This window comes from Microtus oregoni, unplaced genomic scaffold, assembly GCF_018167655.1.
Source record: "Microtus oregoni isolate MIOR12 unplaced genomic scaffold, Mior012 000062F_ref0000492, whole genome shotgun sequence".
NCBI lineage: Eukaryota > Metazoa > Chordata > Mammalia > Rodentia > Cricetidae > Microtus > Microtus oregoni.
This window is the reverse complement of record NW_024543872.1, coordinates 6,838,811-6,860,000: the sequence shown is the minus strand read 5'-3', so window position 1 is coordinate 6,860,000 and position 21,190 is coordinate 6,838,811. Positions and strand designations below refer to the sequence as shown.

Here is a 21,190-nt window from a genome sequence, read left to right as displayed (position 1 = left end):
GAAGTTACACACGTGCATGAATGCACACATGCATGCGCACACCCCAGCCATGCAGACCTTAATCGGCACCTCCCTATATGATGTCTGGGCCTGGTGGCCTGGTAGCCTGGTGTTCTGGGTGACTCACCAACCACTTGCTCTATTGTCTTAGCCTCTAGCATCAGCTGGGTCTTCCTCCTTTCAGTTCTCAGGAAGGGTGGGTTGGGGAAGTGGGGAATGTTAATGAGGCTCAAGCAGCAAGCTGTGTCTTGGGGTAGCATGTCGATGATCATTTCTGTGCTGTTTGCTGACTGGATGGTAAATATCTGTGTGGTCTGTCCCCATTCAACAACTCCTGGCTTCCTGATCACCTAGTGTGCCCTGGGGTCACAGCCGAGAATAGGGCAGAAAGTGCCTGACTTCCCATCTATCCCATGGGTGGAGAGACTATAGTGGCAAGCATGCCTTCCAACTCTGTGGTATATTCTGTGAGCAGTGAAAGTTTTAGAGTGGATGGGAGGCCTGAGCAGGGTCTTCAGGGTAGACAAGGAGCTGATTGGGTAGTCTGGATGTGGCTGGGGTGAGGTGGAGTCTGCTGCAGTCCTGATGGTTGCAGGCTGGTACAGTGAAGGCTGCAGGCTGGTACAGTGATGGATACAAGATGCAGGCTGGTACAGTGATGGCTGCAGGATGCAGGCTGCTACAGTGATGGCTGCAGGATGCAGGCTGCTACAGTGATGGCTGTAGGATGCAGGCTGACACAGTGATGGCTGTAGGATGCAGGCTGACACAGTGATGGCTGCAGGATGCAGGCTGCTACAGTCAGTGATGGCTGCAGAATGCAGGCTGCTACAGTCAGTGATGGCTGCAGAATGCAGGTTGCTACAGTCAGTGATGGCTGCAGAATGCAGGCTGCTACAGTCAGTGATGGCTGAAGGATGCAGGCTGCTACAGTCAGTGATGGCTGAAGGATGCAGGCTGCTACAGTCAGTGATGGCTGCAGGATGCAGGCTGCTACAGTCAGTGATGGCTGCAGAATGCAGGCTGCTACAGTCAGTGATGGCTGCAGGATGCAGGCTGCTACAGTCAGTGATGGCTGCAGGATGCAGGCTGCTACAGTCAGTGATGGCTGCAGGATGCAGGCTGCTACAGTCAGTGATGGCTGCAGGATGCAGGCTGCTACAGTCAGTGATGGCTGCAGGATGCAGGCTGCTACAGTGATGGCTGCAGGATGCAGGCTGACACAGTGATGGCTGCAGGATGCAGGCTGACACAGTGATGGCTGAAGGATGCAGGCTGCTACAGTCAGTGATGGATGAAGGATGCAGGCTGCTACAGTCAGTGATGGCTGAAGGATGCAGGCTGCTCTAGAGGGAGGAGAGGAAATTCTGAGAAGGAAGCTCCTAGACTCGTGAGTCTGAAGGCCTCATTTTGAGAAAGCCATTTTACACAGTGACTCATTCCATTTTGGATCTCCACTGAGGTTCAAGTTTTCCCTAAAGGCTGCACGCCTCCCCTATAGTTCTCAAAGTACAATGAGAGGCAGTGCCCACAGAGGTGTTTTAGAGTAGGGCCTGCTTGATGCTGATTGTCATGTCCTTGCTCAGCCACACCTGCCTGGCTTTCTCCTGCTTGACAGTGGTCCTGGGATCACCTGTCCTCCTGGGCAGCATCGTGCTGGCTTGCTGTCAAAGTGAAAGTTACTCTTTCCTCAAGCATGTCTTGGGGGATACTCCCATCTTCTCTAAGAAAGACAGTCTTACACTATAGATATGAAAGAGCAACCTCTGTGTTTCATACCTTAGGAGACAGTGACTTCTGCTGTGTTTGGAAACTGAGGGAGATCTTCAGACATGTGCCTTTGTGTGGGCTTAAATGTATGCAGCCTGCAAGTGAGGACACAGAAAAGAAGCCACTAAGATGGCTGCTCCAGGATTTGGGCAGGGGGAGGTTTTTATTATAGATGAGAAGCATCTAGAAATGTCCACAGTAGAGAGGAGTTGAAGCAGAGTGGGCATGGCCAGGGGCATCTGCAAGAGAAGTGAGCATAGCAGAGAAGAACAAGGAAGAGAATCATGGGGGGCTGGGGGAGCCTTGCTGTCACAGAGAGAATAAAGGGGTGTCTGGAAGGCCAGGAACCTGTGAACTGCCACCACCTGGGAGCTGGCACAGTAGAGGAGGAGGGAGAGGTGAGGAGGGCCAGGAGGCCAGCGTGGGCTTTGCTATGCAGCCACAGGTGTATGCCAAGGGAAGTAGCCCTTTCTGGCAGGCAGAGACCCATTTTACAGGTTTCTGAGAAGTGCTGGCTGTAGGTTTTTAGCAATCCTTCTATAGTCCAGCTTGAGCAGAGCCAAGGCTGTCATTTCTTTTGGAATCTGGGGGAATTGGAGTGCCCTTTGGAGCTGACATAGCCTACACTCTTGTGCGTTAGGGCTGAGATTTTTGTGACAGGTTTAGTTTAAAACTTATCTGATGTCCTTTCTGGGGAAAGACGGGGGTTCTGCATATAAGCTGAGTGCTTCGGGGTGGCCTTTCGAACCCAGAGTAAGCCAAGTGTGGGAGGAGGTGGTGTGTTTTGGTTTGGAGACCTTGCTTCGTTGTGCTTCTTTCTGTACGCGAGGGGCGCACAGTAAAACAGTTGACGTGACTGCTCCAGGACACGGTTGAGGTTTTTATCGTGGGTGTGAGAGAAGGAAGCAGCATGAACATAGCCAGGGCAAGGCAAGGAGAGCAGCTGGAGAGAGTAGTGGAGAAAGCAAAAGATAGAGAATAGAACATACATGCACATGCGTGCACACGCACACACACACAGTCATAGGAAGAGAGTAAGCAGATAGCAAGAGGTAAGCAGAGAAGAGTGGGACTAGCTGGACTGTAAGGATTAGTGAGGGGAGAGAAGACCATGAGCTAGAGGGAGCTTAGGGTAGGGGGAGATGAGAAAGGGCTAGGATGCTAGCGTGCACTATGCAATGCATAACCGGTACTTGTACTGAGGGGGTCTGGAGGCTATCATGGGCTTTGATATGCTGATAGCTGCTACTGGTAGCCATATGTCCCTCTGCCAGAACAAGAGAAATGGCTCCTTTTGGCAGATGGAAACCTGTTTCACAAGTTCCTAGGAAATGCTGGCTTTTATCTGACGGCCAGAAATCCTATAGTTCATCTTAAACTCACGTCTGGAGATACGGACCGCCTTTTGGAGTCCTGAAGAATTGGAGTTCTTTGGACAACGCTTACTCCTATCAAATCAGAGCGATGTCCCGATCACCTCAGCAGGGACTGGAACTGAGAGGAGGCTGAGGAAGTGTGTCCCTGTGTCTAAGAGCAGATGTACTGTCGACACGGTGGGGAAACCGAGGCCCTGTTGCCCTGGCTTGCTCACTCGGCACACCTCCTGGGTCCTCTGAGGGACCATGGAGTGACATACCGGGAGCCCTCTTCACCATCCTCAGGCCTCCACCTGTGCATACCCGATCCTTCTTCCCTCAAGGCCAGCTTCTGCTTCCCTGGATTATTCGAGGTTTCCTTGGCTTGGCAGCCTCGGCCTGCTGGATTCATGCCCTGCATGTGGGGGCTGAGTTGGCCTCGGTGAGACCTTGGCTGAGCTCCCAGCACTCATCACTTAGGTCAGAGACTGCCAAGCTCCTTTCAGGCCCCGTAGCCATAGCAAGGGAGGGCACGGGCTGGGCTAGAACAGCTGGGTTTGGGCAAGTGAAGAAGACTGGGTTCTAAAATTGTTAGAAATAGGTAAATCCTCAGGGTGTGGGGCATGGAGTTTCTTGGCATCCCTGGGCCCTGCAAACCCACTTCCTTACAGAGAGTCTTTTTGGAGCCAGTGAGCTTCAAATACTGATTGGGAAACGGGTGAGGCAGCTGTGACTGTGGGCTCAGGGTTGGAGCCCAATGACAACCTGAGAGCCACCCACCTCACCTCTCCAGCTTTCAGCTCCTTCCTGGATGCCATGGACCAAACCTTCCCCAGTCCCAACTGCTGCCTTCGGAAGTGAGGCTAATAAAGACCAGGCAGTGTCCATCAAGACTGGGCTCAGAACAGCTCAAATGGCCTCAGAGGCCACCTGGCTAGTGAGGGTGGGGTGTAAGCCCAGGGTGGCCCCAAGTTTGTGTCCTACTGTGTATACCTTTATTTTAGAATATATACAGACGCACTGTCTGTCCTGAGAAGAGTGTCATCAGGCATGAGCCTGTATCTACATCTCTTGAATTAAAGTCTTGGGGGGGGGGTCATAGTTTTGTTTGCTTGGGCCACCACCCCAATGGATAACTGTGTCTTCATCCATCCCTATGAGATGGCCAAGCAGGAAGGCAGGGCCTGCCCATGTGGTGGGACAGGATAATGTCGAGGTTTAGCTCCAGCTGTTTAGCCGGGGATAAATGTACGCATGCCTTCTCCAGAGTCAGACCTGCGGCTGTAGGGTATCCTTTCCTGGTTGAGCCCTCAGTTTGGGGACACTGAGGTTCAAAGTGGTGACCTAGCTGTATGAGTCCCATTTGCATGCTACTGCCATGTGCAGTGTCTTTCCTTGAGCCTGGCACACACAGGAAGCATAGGATGCCAGCCTGACCCTGTCATCCAGTCTTGCCAGTTCATGGCTCTGTGAGCCTGGGGGTCTGGGCAGAAGCCAAGGGCATTTGGCTCTGCAGGAAGATGGCCTTTGGGCAGGTGGAGATTCTTGGGCATCATCCTAGACTGACCTAACATGGTCCATATGGTTGACTGCATTCACTGGACCCAACTCCAGAGATTTTCATATGGTCAGGCTGATGTTCCACTGAGTCTGTCCACTTCAGATGTTGGGATCTGTCAAGTGAGCAGTTAGTACAGGGATATTGCTAAAGACATTGACCCCAGGTAGTGACAGCTGCGGCTGCCTAGGCCCAAGATTGACACAGATCTAGATGGTAGAACCAGTCACTCAGCAGCTCAGGAATCTACCTACAGTGACTTCTGACTAGCCGAAACACACATTCCACCTCCGAAGTCATCATTACTCAGTAGCTCTGTGGTGGGGCTTCCCATGGACTCAACGCTGCCAACCATCTGTGCCCCCAGACCCGGGAACATCCTGTAGGGTGTGGTGGTGGTTAAGTTCTCAGGGTGCTGATGATCAGCCCTGATTCAACAAAAAACAGCTCAGAGGGGGTTCAGAGGAGATGTGACATAACCAGGAGACCCAGAAAGTGAATCAGAACTCATCTCCTTATCCATCTACTGAAGCATCGATGTAAAATCCTTCACATAATTTCCCTTGACCCCAGACTCCACCATGCACACCACTGGGCCAGTCTTCTCTCCTTGGAGGACCAGAAATGAAACTCCTAATTTCCCTTCCTGCTTTTCAACTCTAAGCTTGAGTGAGGGATAGCCACACTACCTCTGTGGGTGGTGACTGCCCCCTGCCCCGCGTTTTCCTGCAGGACCTCAGGAACTCAGACTGAGAGAGAAAAATAGCTTCATGAAGGTGTGTGGGAGTGGGGTGGGGAGAGGCTAGAGAGAGGGCTCGTTGGGTACTCCTGAAGAGGACCTACGCTCAATCCCCAGCACCCACAAGGTGGCTCACAAGCATCAGGAACTCCAGTTCCAGGGGATCCCGTGCCCTCTTCTGGCATCCTTAGGCACCAAACTTGCACATGGTGCACAGATATATATGTAGGCAAAACACTCATACACATAAAATGAAAATAAATTAATAAACCCTTAAAAAAATTGTGGCACTGGCTCCAGAGAAACAGGTCGAGCTGGACCAGGCAACAGTGTTGCCTGAGAAGGCTCACTCAGATCAGCAGACTTTCAGACCAACAGGGAATTAGTACCTGGCCCCACCACTTCAGGTAGCCAACAAAGCTTAGAGCCAGCAGCTGCTAACATCAGGAGCCGTGTCTGATGGGAACATTTAGGTCTGTATTCAAGGCTCCCTCCAGCAGGAAGCAACTGGCTCTGTAAATCCAGCAGCCTTTTAGGCATGACTGGGGACTAGGTCGCCTAGGAGAGTCTGTAGGGTATCAGATGGGGCAAACACTTGACAGCCAAGGTCTTGCATTGGTGCTGGGCTTGCAGGCAGTGGGCTAGTACTGACAAAACCTAGTAAGCTGGGGATCCATACATGCTGGTTTGACAACTGGGTAGCCAAGGGTCGCTTGACCTCTTGGAGAGGGCTTGATGGTGGTATGATGTAGGAGAGCAACAACCGCCTTTCACCAGGCCTTGTAAACTTGCATCCAAGCCGTGTGGCCTGTACACGTTCCTGGCATGGAGCCCTATCTTGCCGATGGTGGTTTATAGGGTAGGGTCCACTCAGAGGCCTCTGACGTTGATTCCTGCCAGCCCTTACCTCCCAGTCCCTGCTTCCCTGGAGATAATATATTCATCAGTCCTGTTCTTTCCTCCTCCTCGACACGTAGATCCTGGCCAACATCTTCCTCTACCTGTGCGCCATCATCGTGGGCATCATGTCCTATTACATGGCCGACCGCAAGCATCGCAAGGCCTTCCTGGAAGCCCGCCAGTCGCTGGAGGTGAAGATGAACCTGGAGGAGCAGAGCCAGCAGCAGGTGGGATTTAGGGCTTGTGGGGGACCCTGGGGGAGCGGTGGGCCTTGGGCCTGGACGGAGTGGATAAGGAGAGGGGCCTGTAGGTGCCGTGGGCTTGGGCAGTCATGCCGCCTCCCAGCTCCTCCCCCTCCCTCTTCACTTTGGAAGCAGCAGCAGCAGCAGCAGCAGCAGCAGCCTGGTCCCTGGGGCCCCTCCTGTTTATCTTTCTCCATCTGGAGGAGGGCCTGCTTGTCTCTGCTCCCTGTTTACTGGCCGTGCTCCAGCCTAATCTGCACAGAACGGTCCTCCCAGTTCCCATGTGACTCAGCCTTCTAAGTGGGTTTTGGTCTGGACTCATCTCAAACACGTCTTAGAGGTCTCTAGAAATGACATCCACCAATCTCCTGTAGGTTTGTCTCCCTTCCTCGAAACTGGGTAACATGCCACGTTGTGCGGGTGGTGTGTGTGCGTGGGGGGGGGGCTGTTACAGCTTTACAGAAGCTTCTAGATTCTGCCACCAAGGCCAATGGGCCTTTAGTTTTAGGGATTGCTAACTAAGCTTCTGCTCTCAGCCTCACTCATATGCGCTAAACCAGTGGTTCTCAACCTGTGGGTCACGACCCCTTTGGGGTCACATATCAGATATTTACATTATGATTCATAATGGTAGCAAAATTTCAGTGATGAAGTAGCAACGAAAATAATTTTATGGTCAGGGGTCACCACAACATGAGGAACTATATTAAAGAGTTACAGTTTTAGGAAGGTTGAGAACCACTGCTCTAGACAGCAGTATTTGAAGGCACAAGTGGTCACTTAGCAGATGCGTGCCCTCTCCCCTGGGGTACATGTCCTCTGTTTACCAGAGAGATCTAGAAGCTTCCTAGTTAGGCCTTGGAGTCATCTTTTTCAGAAAGCAGGGTTTATAGGGAGAATTTCCCTTGCCTCTGGTGACAAAGGTTCGTGATTTGTGGCCCATGGTGTTCTCAGGGACCTGCTGTGGCCTGACTGTATTTATAGAATTTCCCTGTATGGCTCTGTAAGGATGCTGTGTGTCTGATCTCTTATGCCATGGTGGCGGCATTGCAGAGTTACCACTGAGCTAGCCCGAAGTTCTTTCATCTATGAGCCTTGCTTTCCTCATATGCAGAGGAGCGGATCCTTGCAGGATCTCCAGAGGGTCAACTGAGAAGCACTTTGTCGAGAAGTGCTTTGTAACCTGTGAACCTGGGGCCGGCCATGGCACCTTTAGGTTCTTATCCCCAGGTCCACACGCTACCTCTGGGCAGGGTCAGCTCAGAGAGCCTGGGAACTGGCAAGAAGGGCCTTCTTGGTGCCCCAGAAATCTGGAACACTGTGCTGGCAGCCTGCTGTGCAGGAGCCGGTACTCCCCACTGCTGCCCGCCCACTCGTGCTAGCCAGGTGGACCTCGGCCCCCCGCATGGAAGCTGCAGGTGAGGCAGACAGGAGGGTCAGGGCAGTATGTAGCTGTGAGTGTCCATTATGCGGGTTAAGTTTAGCCTGGCTGGATCCTGAGTGAACATTCATTCATTCATTTTTGTTTTACGTTCTTGAGTGTTTATTTCTGTGTACCATGTGCGTGCAGTGGCCACAGAGGCCAGAAGAGGGGCTTGGATTCCCTTGAACTAGAGTTGCAGATGGTTGTGAGCCCCCGGTGCATGTTGGGAATAACTTGGGTGGGCTGCAGGACCGGCTGGTGCTCTTAAACGCATAGCCACCTCTCCAGCTCCATTCCTCAGCTTCCCGAGGCCTCCGTTTCTAGGCAGAGCCTCCTTCAAGGGATTGTTTTAGGGGTAACGGGTACTCTGGTGTCATTCGCATGCCAGACTCGTGCAGTAATTAGAGAAGCGAACCCTCTTTCTGCCGTGTGGCAGAGTCAGCGTGCCATCCGCGTAGTGCCCAGATGTTCAGAGTTCACTAGGATGGGGGAAGAATGAACGTCTGTCCCAGAGAACGGGTGGTCAGAGTTCATATTGGTTTTTTGTTTGTTTGTTTGTTTTGTTTTGTTTTTGATAACTTTTGAAGAACCCACTCCAGAAACTTGTTCAGTTTGTCTAAATTTTCAAAGTTCGAATGCAGTGCTCATTTCTTTTACTGCTTACCATCTGTGAGAGTCACCGCCTTTTTTGACTGCTGGTAACTTGTGCTTCGCCGCTTCGTGTCTTCCTCATTTGCCTCACTGAGGTGGAGTCTCAGGTTCCGTCTCAGCACTGAGCCTCTTTATATTTTCGAGGCTCTTTGTACAGTTCTTGTCTATAATTCATTAATTTATACTTTAAAAAAAAACTTTTATTTTTTTGGTGGTGGTGGTGCAGGCATTTAATCCCAGCCTTCAAGAGGCAGAGGCAGGTGGATCTCTGTGAGTCTGAGGCCCGCCTGGTCTACAGAGTGAATTCCAGGACAGCCAGGACTGTCACACAGAGAAACCCTGTCTCGAAAAAATCAGGAAATAAAAGCAAAAAGCAACAAACAAATGAAAAACCCCAAAAAACTCCCAACAATAACAAAAATCCTTTCTCATTTTCTTCTTTCTGTTTTCTTTTTCTTTGATTCCCTTTGTGTCCTTGTTGTCTTCTATGTATATAACCTCAAGGAATAAACTTTGACATGTTTTGTTAAAATGTACTTTAAAAAATTTTTGTTTATTGAGACAGAGTCTCTCTCCGTAGTCCTGGATATCTTGGGCCTCACTCTGTAGACCAGGCTGGCCTCAAACTCACAGAGATCCTCCTGCCTCTGCCTCCCAAGTGCTGGGATTAAAGGTATACAATACCACCTCCCAGTGTCTTTCTGTTTTTTGTTGTTTTGTTTTGTTTTTTTTTCAAGACAGGGTTTCTCTGTGACAGTTCTAGCTGTCCTGGAACTAGCTCTTGTAGACCAGGTTGACTTTGAACTCACAGAGATCCGCCTGCCTCTGCCTCTTGAGTGCAGGGATTAAAGGCATGTGCCACCACCACCCAGCTGCCTTTCTGTTTTTTTTTTTTTTTTTTTTTTTTTTTTTTTTTTTAAACATTTTATTTTTTATTTATTTATTTAACTTTATTATGTTCGTTGGTGTGAAGGTGTCAGATCTCGTGGAACTACATTTTCAGACAGTTGTGAGCTGCCATATGGGTGCTGGGAATCGAACCCGGGTCCTCTGGAAGAGCAGTCAGTGCTCTTAACCACTGAGCCATCTCTCCAGCCCCGCCTTTCTGTTTTTTAATTACAGAGTCTCACTTTGTAGCTGCCCTAGAGCCAGTGACAATCCTGTCTCTGTTCCCTGAACACTGGGATCATAGCTGTGCTGTCTACCATGCTGATGTCCCCGTCCCTGAACACTGGAATTATAGGTGTGCTGTCTACCATGCTGATGTCCCCGTCCCTGAACACTGGGACTGTAGGTGTGCTGTCTACCATGCTGATGTCCCCGTCCCTGAACACTGGGACTGTAGGTGTGCTGTCTACCATGCTGATGTCCCTGTGCCTCTCATCCTCGTCTTTCCTCCTGTGCTTCTGCGAACTCGTCTGCCCTCATGTCAGGTTTCTAGTCTTTTCTTCCTCTGCTCTGACAGTTGTAGTTAGTCACTCACGATGCCAGGAACGATGGCGTTTATAATTCCTTTAAGTAATGTTACTTCATGATACATTAAGGTGCAAATTCTTTTGGTTTGTAATTCTTAAAAGAATAATTGCAAAAGTGACGCAGACTCTTCGTTGTGAGGGTCTGAGGAAGCAGACGCCATGGCATTAAATGACAGCAATTCTATTCGGCATCCTAGATTAGGTCCCTGAAGCCACATAATTTCCAGTCAAACTTCAACATTTACAGATGAAAGGAGCTTCAGTGCTGCCCCTGAGATGAATGACTCTTAACACATACAGCTTTCAGGTGCAATTTTGATGGCTGAAGTCTTACGTGTTTGCTTTTGAGGTAGGTTCTCTCATAGCTCAGGCTACTTCTGGCCCTCCTCCCTTTGCCTCCTGAGTGCTGGGATTATAAGCATGCACTTTCACACTCGTCATTTGGTGCTGGTCTTTCCTGACGACCTTCTTCACTGTCTCGCTCCCTTTGTAAACACTAGCTCCGTCTCTGGTAGTCCACAGAAATCTCACTCTGTCGTTGACTTCGTCTGGAGTCTGGCTGAGAATGTGTTACATGCTCACGTCTTTTTGATCAAGTCCTGGCGTCTTTGCCTCCCCCCCCCCCCCCCGCTCTAAGTTTTTCATAAAAATATTTTGTGTAAGGGCTGGGCTTTCTTTATATAGTGTGTGTATGTGTGTTGTATGCATGTATGTGTGCCTGTGTGTGTGTGCATATGGGTGTCAGAGGAAGATGTCTGCATTCTCTGCCTTATTCCGTTGAGATAAAGTCTCCCAAGAAACCCTAAGTTCTCTGTTTGGGTTAGGCTGGCTAGCCAGTAAGCTCCCAGCATCCCCCAGTCTACCCCGCCTACTGTGCTGGGGTACAGGCAGCCACGGCCGAGCCTGGCTTTTCCATGTGTGCCAATCATTCAGGATCAGATTCTTAAGCCTGTTCATGAGGTGTCCTGCTCCCCTGAGCTGTGTCTCCAGCCTCTGGGTTTGTTTTTTTTCCAGCCTTAATAAAAGTGGTGCTCACGGCCACAATGGCAGGTAAATGTACTTGGTGTAGCTCCTTAAATGCAGAGCCTATAACTGTCTGCATACAGGGGCGTGGCAAGTGCAGACTGGTCTCTGCTTCGTACTCTTCATGGGCAATCCTCTTTGAGAGCCAGCTTCAGGAGGAACCCGGTGCTGAGACACAGAAGGACCTCCGCTCACCACGGCCTCCGTTCCCTTTTGTCGTGAAGAAGAATCATGACTAAACGTATATACAGAGGTCCCCAGGCACCAATCTCACTTCCTGGATTAATACGCCCTGACCTCTAGTTAAACTTTAAAGTGTGACTTCAGGGGTCCAGCATTTGCTGCTCTTCCAAAGGACCCGAGCTTGGTTCTCGGCTCCCAACTGCCTGTAACTCTAGCTCCAGGCTATCAGACGCCCTCTTTGGCTTCTGTGGGCACAACACGTGTGCACACAACTCAACTGAGTCCTTCAAAAGCCCTGACTTCAGTTTTCTGGTTAAATAGACCATTCTGTATCTTAGAACACTTACACTGAGATCCCGCCAGTCATATCTGTATCTTAGAACACTTACGCTAAGATTCTGTCAGCCATAGTATCTGGAATAGGGAGAGTCTATTTCTCTTGATTTTTGGCCCTGTCTCCTGGCATTTATTTTATTTTTTATTTTATTTTATTTTATTTTACTAAATGCTAGATACTGTGTATGGGAGGCTGAAGTGACTATGAAAGACACTGTGTCTCTTCAGAGAAATTTGTTTTTTGTTACCTTTCCCACAGTAGACATCTGTGTTTGGAACAGATCCTGTTGGTCCAGTGGGGGAGGGGGGAGATGACTTAGGGCTGAACAGTTTAGAGGAGGTCTACTTCTGCCCTATATGCTCTTAGGAGACTGGCCCTCATGTTAGGGGGTGGAGCTTGAGCGCCCTAGATGGTGAGACTGCTGCAGACATGGTCTTCTGTCTGTATCTTCTTTTCTAGCAGCTTCTGTTGGGATGCTGTGTTCCACCCCTCCCGCCTCTATGCACCCGAGAGGAAGAGAATGCCGGACGTCAGGATTGGGCTTCAGCTCTCTGTTTTGCAGCATCTCAGCCCTGGTACCCTGTCTACAGTCTGTTCTCTAAGTCTCATCTCTCCAGCCCTGAGACTCCCTCACTTCTGCCCTCTGTTCCTGGCCTCAAGGGAAAGATGGCAGAGTATATTAGGTTCACCTAAATGCGATTCTCTTCCCTCTGAGGCTTAGGCCCCTCATGTCCTAGCAACTTCACTATTTCTTATTGCTTCTAGAGAGCTAGAATTTTTATGTGTGTGCGGTGTGTGTGTGTGTGTGTGTGTGTGTGCGTGCGCGCACACACACACACACGCACCTGTATACACACTGAAGAACAACCTTGGGTAATGTCTGTCTGTTGTCATCACACCCTCCACCATGCTCCTTAAAGACAGGGTCTCTTACTGGCCCAGAGCTTGAAATTTGGCTAGGCAGGGATAGGCTGGGCTAGGTTGGGCTATGCAGGGCAAGGCTGGGTTAGGCTGAACTAGGCAGGGCTAGGCCAGTTGATCAGGAAGCCTCAGGGATCTGCCTGCCTCAGCCTCCTCAGTGCTGGGCTTACAAGCCCATACCACCGGCTATGGCTTTGGGACAGAACTCAGACCCTCGTGCTTGCAAAGCGAGCCATCTTCTCAGCCCCTCTTCTTCTTCTTCTTCTTCTTCTTCTTCTTCTTCTTCTTCTTCTTCTTCTTCTTCTTCCTCCTCCTCCTCCTCCTCCTCCTCCTCCTTCTCCTTCTTCTTCTTCCTCCTTAAAAATTTCCACCTCCTCCCCTCCTCCCATTTCCCTCCCCCTTCTCCTCTCTCTCCAGTCCAAAGAGCAGTCCCTGCCCTGTGGGAAGTCCAAGGTCCTCCCTCCCTCCATCCAGGTCTAGGAAGGTGAGCATCCAAACAGGCTAGGTTCCCACAAAGCCAGTCCATGGAGTAGGATCAAAAGCCAGTCCATTGTCCTTGGCTTCTCAGTCAGCCCTCCTTGTCCGCCATGTTCAGAGAGTCCGGTTTGATCACGTGCTCCATCATTCCCATTCCAGCTGGCCTTGGTGAGCTCCCATTAGATCAGTCCTACCGTCTCAGTGGGTGGGCACGCCCCTCGCAGTCCTGATTTCCTTGCTCATGTTCTCCCTCGTTCTGCTTCTCATTTGGACCTTGGGAGTCAGCCCCACCTCTGATCACTTTTCAGCGTACAGTTCAGTGGCACTGAGCTCATTTACGACGCAAAGCATTGTGTTGTGCCCCTCAGAAAGGAACCCTGCCCGCTCAACGCTGGCTCCTCATCCCCCACAGGCTCTGGCGACGACTGTGAAGCTGCCTATTGTCGGTATCCCATAAGTAGAATCGTATAGCAACTGTCCTCTTGCATCCGGCTTGTTTTATTTATTATCCTAAAGTCTTCCAGGTGCGTCTGTGGGTAGCATGTGCAGCTTCCTTCTTCCCAGGCAGCATGATGCTGTTGTAGACCACAGTTACAGCATCAGGACCTTTGAGTGGCATACTATTGAGCATCCTCTTGTTTATCCTTTTGTCTGTGGTGAATAATGCCACTGTGAGCACCGGTGTTTGAGGATCTATTCCAGTCTTGGCTTCACTCCTTCTGGGTACCAACCCAGCAGTGGAATTGCCAGGCACCACTGTGTTTAGCTTTCTGAGGCAGCAGCCTTGTGCATTGTTAATGTTGATAAATTTTGCCAAATTGAACCATATACAGGTTCAAACAATTTATACTCCTCTTAGTGATGGACAAGCGTGGAGTGAGGCACTTGCATGTCTCGTGTTTATGTAGAAAATACTTCTTTGCTTGCGGAACCCCGATCCCTTGGGACCGTCCTTGGTCATGAGGTCAGCAGACCCAGGTCCTTGTATACCCCATCCCACTGTGCTGCCTCCTTTTTTGACTGACATCAGAGTCTGTGTCACAGGGGAGCAGCCCCGCCCCTACTACCCCTGTTTTGGTACAACAGGGTCTGGCACTCCCCTGGTGACATTGGGGCTGTGCCTCCTTGTCTTCAGGTTGGCCTTCTGAAAAACTGGGCTTAAAAATCTATATTATTGGCATGGATTGTTTGGGAAGTTCGGGAAAGGAGAGGGTAGAGGTGAGCTTAGAAACTGTAAAGTCCTTTGGTGTTGTTCATCACTAGGACATGGCTTCAGCCCCTGGGGACACACTGGCTGAAGGAAGCCCGAGGAGGAAGAAGGCAGTTGGTTGAGAGAGTACCCTTCTCTCCTCTGTTCCCATCAGGGCAGAGGTCACTCCCTCCCTGGACATCAGGGTTGACTATAGGCCCGAGCTTCAGCCTGGGTAACTTGGGATAGTGCAGGCCCCTGTTTGTTTTCCTCTGTCAGAGCTGGTATGGATGGAGATGAGACGACAGACAGGACACTTGGGACAGAAGGTGGCGGAAGCCCTAGTAGGAGCAGACAGAAGGTGGTCTGGATGTAGACCCTACCTACTCTTGAAGATGCCACTTGAAGTCACTGCCACACTCAACCATCTGAGCAGACCTTGTATAAATGCCAGGCCGTTTCGATACCAGCTCCGAAGGCAGATGAGGCTCTTCCCAGAAGGCAGCACTCGGGCCCGTGCCTCACTTGATGGTATCTACAGGCATGAAGTGTTTTCTGAACTGCTCTCATGGCAGATGATATGCCCTTCACAGAGGTTGCGCGGCCCCCCTCAGCCAGTCTCCTCTTTACCTCATCCTTTGATACCACAGGGGCCCTCTCTAGTTCCGGTCCCTTCCCTTCTGTCTTCACGGAGGCGATTGGCTTCTTGCTGGGGGTAAAGGTGGGATAGACGGCTCCCAGGCCTTTCACACACAGACATTCCCTCCCCCACTTTCACAAGGGAGGCAAGTCTCGGGTGACAGATGGGTGGAGACAGAAAGTATGCATAAGAGGGTCAGGAACAAAATGGTTTGGCCCCTCTGGCCCCGGCCTCCTTGTCGAGCAGAGCCGTGTCTGATCGGCACCAAAGCCTCGTCGGTATGTCTGCACATGATCCTGGCATGAAAAAGGGTTGAGAACGGCTGGTCTAGAGTCTTTGTTCTTGTCTCAGAGGCCATCCAGGAGTCACCTGAGTGAACTTGGCCAGTCTCCCCACAGCTCCATGGGCAATGTTAGTGTAGAGCCAGAGGCCCAAAGGGAAGAACTTTGATTGTTTGTGGTGATTCCCATGGGACCTCACTTTGGGTATTAGTTTGGGACCTTGAGAGTTGCTAAGCACCCCAACTGGCACCTGGCAACAGCAGGTACCCAGAACGTCACACCTGTTACCAGGTACCAACCTCAGAATCGTGAGGTATCTGAATCACCCCCTAGAAGCACTCACTTCCCAGGTGGTGAGGTGCAGCTGAAGGAAGAGTGAGGGGATGGAGAGGTGACGTGCCGGGGAAGCGGCCAGCACAGGCTGTGTTCCCTTCAGCCCGTATCCTCCACCAGTTAGGAAGCTCCAGCCAGACCCCGATGGGAGATGCTAGGTGTACAGGGCTCTTAAGAGAGTCATCCGCTGTCTAGGCGAGTGTCCTGGTGTGGGTGGGGGCTCTCTGTGTCTTGGCAATCCCTCTCAAATAACCATACAGAGACTTATTATTATAAATGCTTGGCTGACCCCACCAGGCAGTGACGCCTTTAATCCCAGCACTTGGGAGGCAGAGGCAGGCAGATCTCTGTGAGTTTGAGGCCAGCCTGGTCTACAGAGCAACATCCAGGACAGCCAGGGCTGTTATACAGGGAAACCCTGTCTGGGGGGGTGGGGGGTGGGGATGCATGCCTGATAGCTTAGGTTTGTTTCCGACCAGCTCTTGCAACTTAAATTAACACATTTTTATTCATCTCTGTGCTGCCCCAAGGCTCATTTATCTCCTCTATGAAATTCCCATGTTTCTTCTGATGCTTGCGACCCCTCAGATTTGGCCTTTCTTCTTCCCAGCATTCTCTTACCCCAAAAATCCTGCCTAGCTATCTGCCAATCAGCTTCTTATTAATGAGAGCAACACATTTTCATGGTGTACAGAATTATTCCCCAGCACCCCGGAAGCGTGGCTTAGGGGACGCTACTTCTGTGGCCCCATTCAGGAGAACCGCCGCTGTCACCTGCTTCCTTTTCTGCCTCTGCCTGGGTCACGGTCCTCCCTCTGTTTGCCCCGTGAGTGGGTTTCTCTGCTGGAGCTGTGAACTCAGAATGCACTAGATCATAGCTCAGTGCCCGAGCGTCCTTGTGCTCCGCTCTCTGCTCAAGCCTGTTCTACTGCTTGCCCCAAGTCCTTTGACTGTGAGCATAGGGCACAGAGTCACCTTAACCTTGAGCCCGGGTCTCTTGGGAGGGTCATGGAGGGGAAGGGAGAATCACATTTCTAGTGCCCTTCCCAAAGTTGTCCTGGCAACAGTAGGGTGGGGCTGATGGACCTGCTGGGTAAAGAAGGGCCAGTGTGGGCAGAGGTCACAGGGGCGTGACCTCTTCCTCTAGGTGCTGGTCCTCAGTGTCTCCAGTGTTGAAAGTGGGGGTGTGTCACCTGACCACAGACACCCCACCTGCAGCATTAATCTGGAAATGGATTTCCATTTCATCTTCTAAACAGAAACACTCTCGAGTACACCGAATGTTCTTAACCTTCGTTTTCGCTTCAAAAGACATTTAAATGTGAGAAAAGCCCGTAGGAGCCACCCCTAAGTCGTGAGGTAGACATGGGGCTCTCTGTTGCTTTCCAGCCTTTTAGACTTTACAGAATGTTCTTCATGCCAGCATGGCAGAACTTAGCAAGGCACGTCTGTCCCTGTTTTAGACAGTGCAGTGACGGGACTCCTGGTGACAAGGAGGACCCTGCTGTGTTGTGAGGTCTCCAGGCGGCGTGGTAAGCACAGCACTGATGAACCCCGCCCCCAGCCCAAACCCTCCCCTCCCCTAGACTACCGAGCACCTTCCAAGCTGGTTCAGCAGCTCTCCAGTTTTTACCACTGCTGCTGGCAGCGTTTTCTTCCTCAGCAGCTGGGCATCTGTGGTTTGCGGCCAGGGCTGGGAGCATCCCCTCTCTGGCTGAGGATCGAAGCTGTGGCTGGAAGTACAGGTAGTTTATTAAATGCCTACTTAATATGTAAGAAATGTCTACATCCTCTACAGCCATCTGGGCTTTTGGCTACCTTGAAAAGTCTCTCTGTACTTTTTTTTTTTTTTTTTTGAGAGAGAGCCTCACTCTCTGGCCCAGTCTGGCCTTGAACTCGTGGCACTCCTACCTCAGCCTTCCAAGTACTGGGATTACTGGTGTGAAGGAGCCACTGTGCTGGGCTGCAGAGCGGGACTTAGATTCCCATTCTAGCCAAACCACTTGTCACATGGCCTTGAGTAGTTACCTATGCCCGCTGAGCCCCAGCCTGTCTGTGAAGTGGGGGCAGAGGATGGTGAAGCCCGTAAGAGAGGCTGGCGAGGGGCCTGGTGGCTAAGAGCACCTACTGCTAGTGCATTTGTTCATGGGCTAGTGCAATGCCCATGTCAGGTGGCCCACGACTGCCTATTACTCCAGCTCCAGGGGATCCAGTGCCCTCTTCTGGCTCTGCAAGCTCCTGCATGCACACACCCACACCCACAAACACACACATCCACAAACACACACACGCAAACACACACAACAATTAAAAGCAAAAATTAAATTTCTCTTAAAAAAAATAGAAGTCAATAAGAGTACATTCAGAGCACAGGTATTCAGGGCCTTCTTCCATGAGAAGATGGCCCTGAGCATAGCAGCTTCTGTGGGGGTGGCTGGCAGAAAAGACACTAGTATATGCAGCAGCGCAGGGAAGGGAACTTACCGAGAACCGTGGGTAGAAGGAAGCTGGTATTTAATATCTCGGGCCAGAGAAAGCTTTCTCAAAGTAGACTGGAGACCTGAAAGTGGGGAGTATGAAGCCATGTAGGGGAGGCAGCATTGGAAAGAACCTGAGGTGTGTCCACAGGACACGAGGAACAGGAAGAGAGGGGAGGAGAGGCAGAGTGGGCCCTTGAGCCACAGCCTGGAGCCTGTAGTCTCTGTGAGGGCCTTGACTTGGTGCTGAAGGGAGCTAGGGTTAGTCATCCCAGGGTCTTCCAATTCAGCAAGGGTAGCTGTCGATGGGGAAGTAGGGAGATCAGTGAGACGTGGTGGTCCAGACCAGGAGTGCGGTGATGGCAGACGTGCTAAGTGCATGGAGGAGCCTAGGTGTGTTCTGAAGGCAAAGCCAGATGGCTTTACGGCTAAATGGAATGAAGAGTGGGAACTGAGGATAGAGAGGGGGCTTCTGGGATGCGGTGGGCTGTGGTTGAGTTTGAGGTGCCTCTGGACATCCTCATGGAGCGGTGGAGAGCCCACACATACGCTTTAGTGAGTAGAGCTTACTGGAATTAACCACACAGCTGGCATGTTTGGGGTCTGAGACCCATGTTTGCAAGAGCCCTGCTGGGCTAAGAGGGTGGGACAGGGCCTCCTGCTGTGCTGATGGGCTCAGCCAAAACCATGCAGCTGCTGGGAAGCCTTTGGTGGCTTCTACAGGGATCTTGTGATAGACAGGTTTCCCCTTAGTAGCATCACATGTGAGCTTTAGGCCTGTCTGCAGTTATCTCTCTGGCCGAGAGTTGCTGGGGCTTAGCAGGAGCTAGCCAAAGGGTACGACCATTGTCTTACCATTTTAGTCAGGAGTCCCTTGTGTTCTGGCCTGCCTGGTTGGGAACATGGTGTGATGGATTCAGATTGACAAAAGGGGCCTGAGGTATGAAGAACTCAGATCTGGAGGGGGTCATACCTGGGGTAAACATGTTCCGATGATTTTTGGTTAGCTGTGCACCCCAGAAAAGAAAGAAAGAAAGGAAGGAAGGAAGGAAGGAAGGGAAAAGGAAGAAAAGAAAGAAGAGGTCAGAATGCAAAATAAAATGTATGGCCCAGGGTAAAAGGCGGAGGGAGGGTCCAGGAAAGGTGGGAAGGATGAGGGAATCACCAAGTGACTAGGGAAACACTCAGAAGCCTTTGGAATTGGTTTTAAAACACATGATTTTCAGGGCTGGAGAGATGGCCCAACAGTTAGGACCACTTACTCTTCTTGAAAAAGGCCTGGGTTCCCTTTGCCTAGCATCTGTAACTGCAGTTACAATGGATCCGATGCCCCCTTCTGGCCTTCATGAGCACTGCACACATGTGGTGCACATTCATACATGCAGGCAACACTCTCATGCATATTAAACATTTATAAAGAGCCTGATTCTTTGGGAGCTTTTCAAGAAGAGGGAGGGGCGGGTGAGCAGGGGCTAGTAGAAAGGAGTTCATCCGGGTCAAAGAGCATTGTGTGGGGGTGTGGGCATGTGCTTGCTCTGTGTATGTGCAGTAGGCATGGACACACACATGCTTGTCTCCATGTGTGTGCACAAGTGTGTATGTATATGCGTGTTTGTTTCTGTTTCCATGTATATTTGTGTAAACATGCGTGTGCGTGCGTGTGTGTGTGTGTGTGTGCGTGCGTGCGTGCATGCGTGTGTGTGGGTGTGTGTGGGTGTGGGTGTGGGTGTGTGCGTGCGTGCGTGCGTGTGTGTGTGTGTGCGCGTGCGTGCGTGTGTGTGGGTGTGTGTGGGTGTGGGTGTGTGTGCGTGCGTGCGTGCGTGCGTGTGTGTGTGTGTGTGTGTGTGGTGGGGGTGGTGGGGGAACTGTGCTGTGATTGACAGTCTTCATTGGAAGAATATTCTTTGTTCTCAGTGTGGAAGAGACCAGTGTCAGTCCAGCCACTGACTGACTGGACTTGGGGACAGAGCTGGAGGGTAGCTGTGTGCTCACTGTAAGGGAACTCAGGGGCACATTTGGAAGGCGTGCTGGTGAGGTTAACTCTCAAGGGGGTGGCACAGGGAGGGATTGAAGCCGTGGGCCATCATTCCCAGCATGGTGTGGCGCTGTCCTTTTTAGGTCAGTGACAGAGCAGGTGATGTGAGCTGCCAGGTCAGACTCTAAGCACTCACCCCAGCCGCACATAGATGCGACCGGCACATCCCTGTCACCACAGGGCCCAGACTGTACTTCGTTTTCCATAGTGTTTTAAAGTTATCTGTCTAGTACAGAAGCCACTCGCCATAGGTAGCTATGAAAACTGTAACTAATTTCAACTAAAAGTCAGTTCCTCAAGTTGAGTTTTAAAAGCAGGGTCTCTTGGAGCCTTGGCTGGCCGTACCTGCCCTATGTGATACTCCAGTCTAAACTCACAGTTTTCTGTATGCTAGGCAAGTCCTCTACCAACCGAGCCATGTCCCCAGCTCCAGTTACTCGGTTTTATTGGTCATTGTCCGAGCTCAGTACTGCACATGGCCAGGGGCTACCACACCGGCCAGCACAGATTCGGAGCACTTGTGCGACTCATGAAGTTCTGTTAGAGCTGTTCTAGAGAGTGATGGCTTGTCCCTTGGGCCATGTCTCCTACTTGGTGGCTCGTTAACTCACCAAACCTCAGAGGAACACCTGCTCTGTGCCAGGTTGGCTCGGTGAGGACACCAGGTACCATGCATGTGGCTGTCTTTGGACCCTGAGGTTGCGCTGCCTCCTGAGGTGGCAGTCATGGTGGCCTGCCCACTCTCCTTGTCTCTAGAGACTGCTAGGGGCCTACGCTAGTGACCAGAAGTCCTGCATGGTCAGTGATGAAGAAAATAAAGTATTCCTGCCCCAGGTACCAGTCTTTCCTGGGTATGATGCGTACCCTCCTGCATGTATGGGGATGATCCGTCTTTCACTGAATGGCTGAGTTTGGGACCACATCATTTAGAGCGAATAGTGACCTGCAGTTTTCAGATTTTCCACAATGGTCCTTGGACCTCTCCTTGGGAGGAGCCGAACTGTTTGGACTCTGATCTCACTTCCTGTCTTCCATAGCCTCCCCTGCCCAGAGGGCCAGACTAGGATGGGTACTAGGAGGGTCCAGTGTCCTTGTAGCTTCCAAACAGCCTAGAAGCTCCAAGACTCTTGGTATTTGGGTAAATTGGAGACAGGACCAGGACACATTTTCTAAGTAGTTGC

General features: G+C 51.1%; 1 protein-coding gene across 6 annotated transcripts in view; it reads left to right on the top strand.

Moving 5' to 3' along the window:
• The window catches only part of LOC121439713 (adenylate cyclase type 3), a 74,768-nt gene that overhangs the window by 31,265 nt on the left and 22,313 nt on the right, over window positions 1-21,190 (top strand). For all 6 annotated transcript variants that reach the window (XM_041640306.1, XM_041640308.1, XM_041640302.1 and 3 more), the window contains exon 3: window positions 6,400-6,549. In XM_041640306.1, coding sequence (XP_041496240.1) covers window positions 6,400-6,549 — 150 coding nt within the window. The remainder of the gene's footprint in view (window positions 1-6,399; window positions 6,550-21,190) is intronic.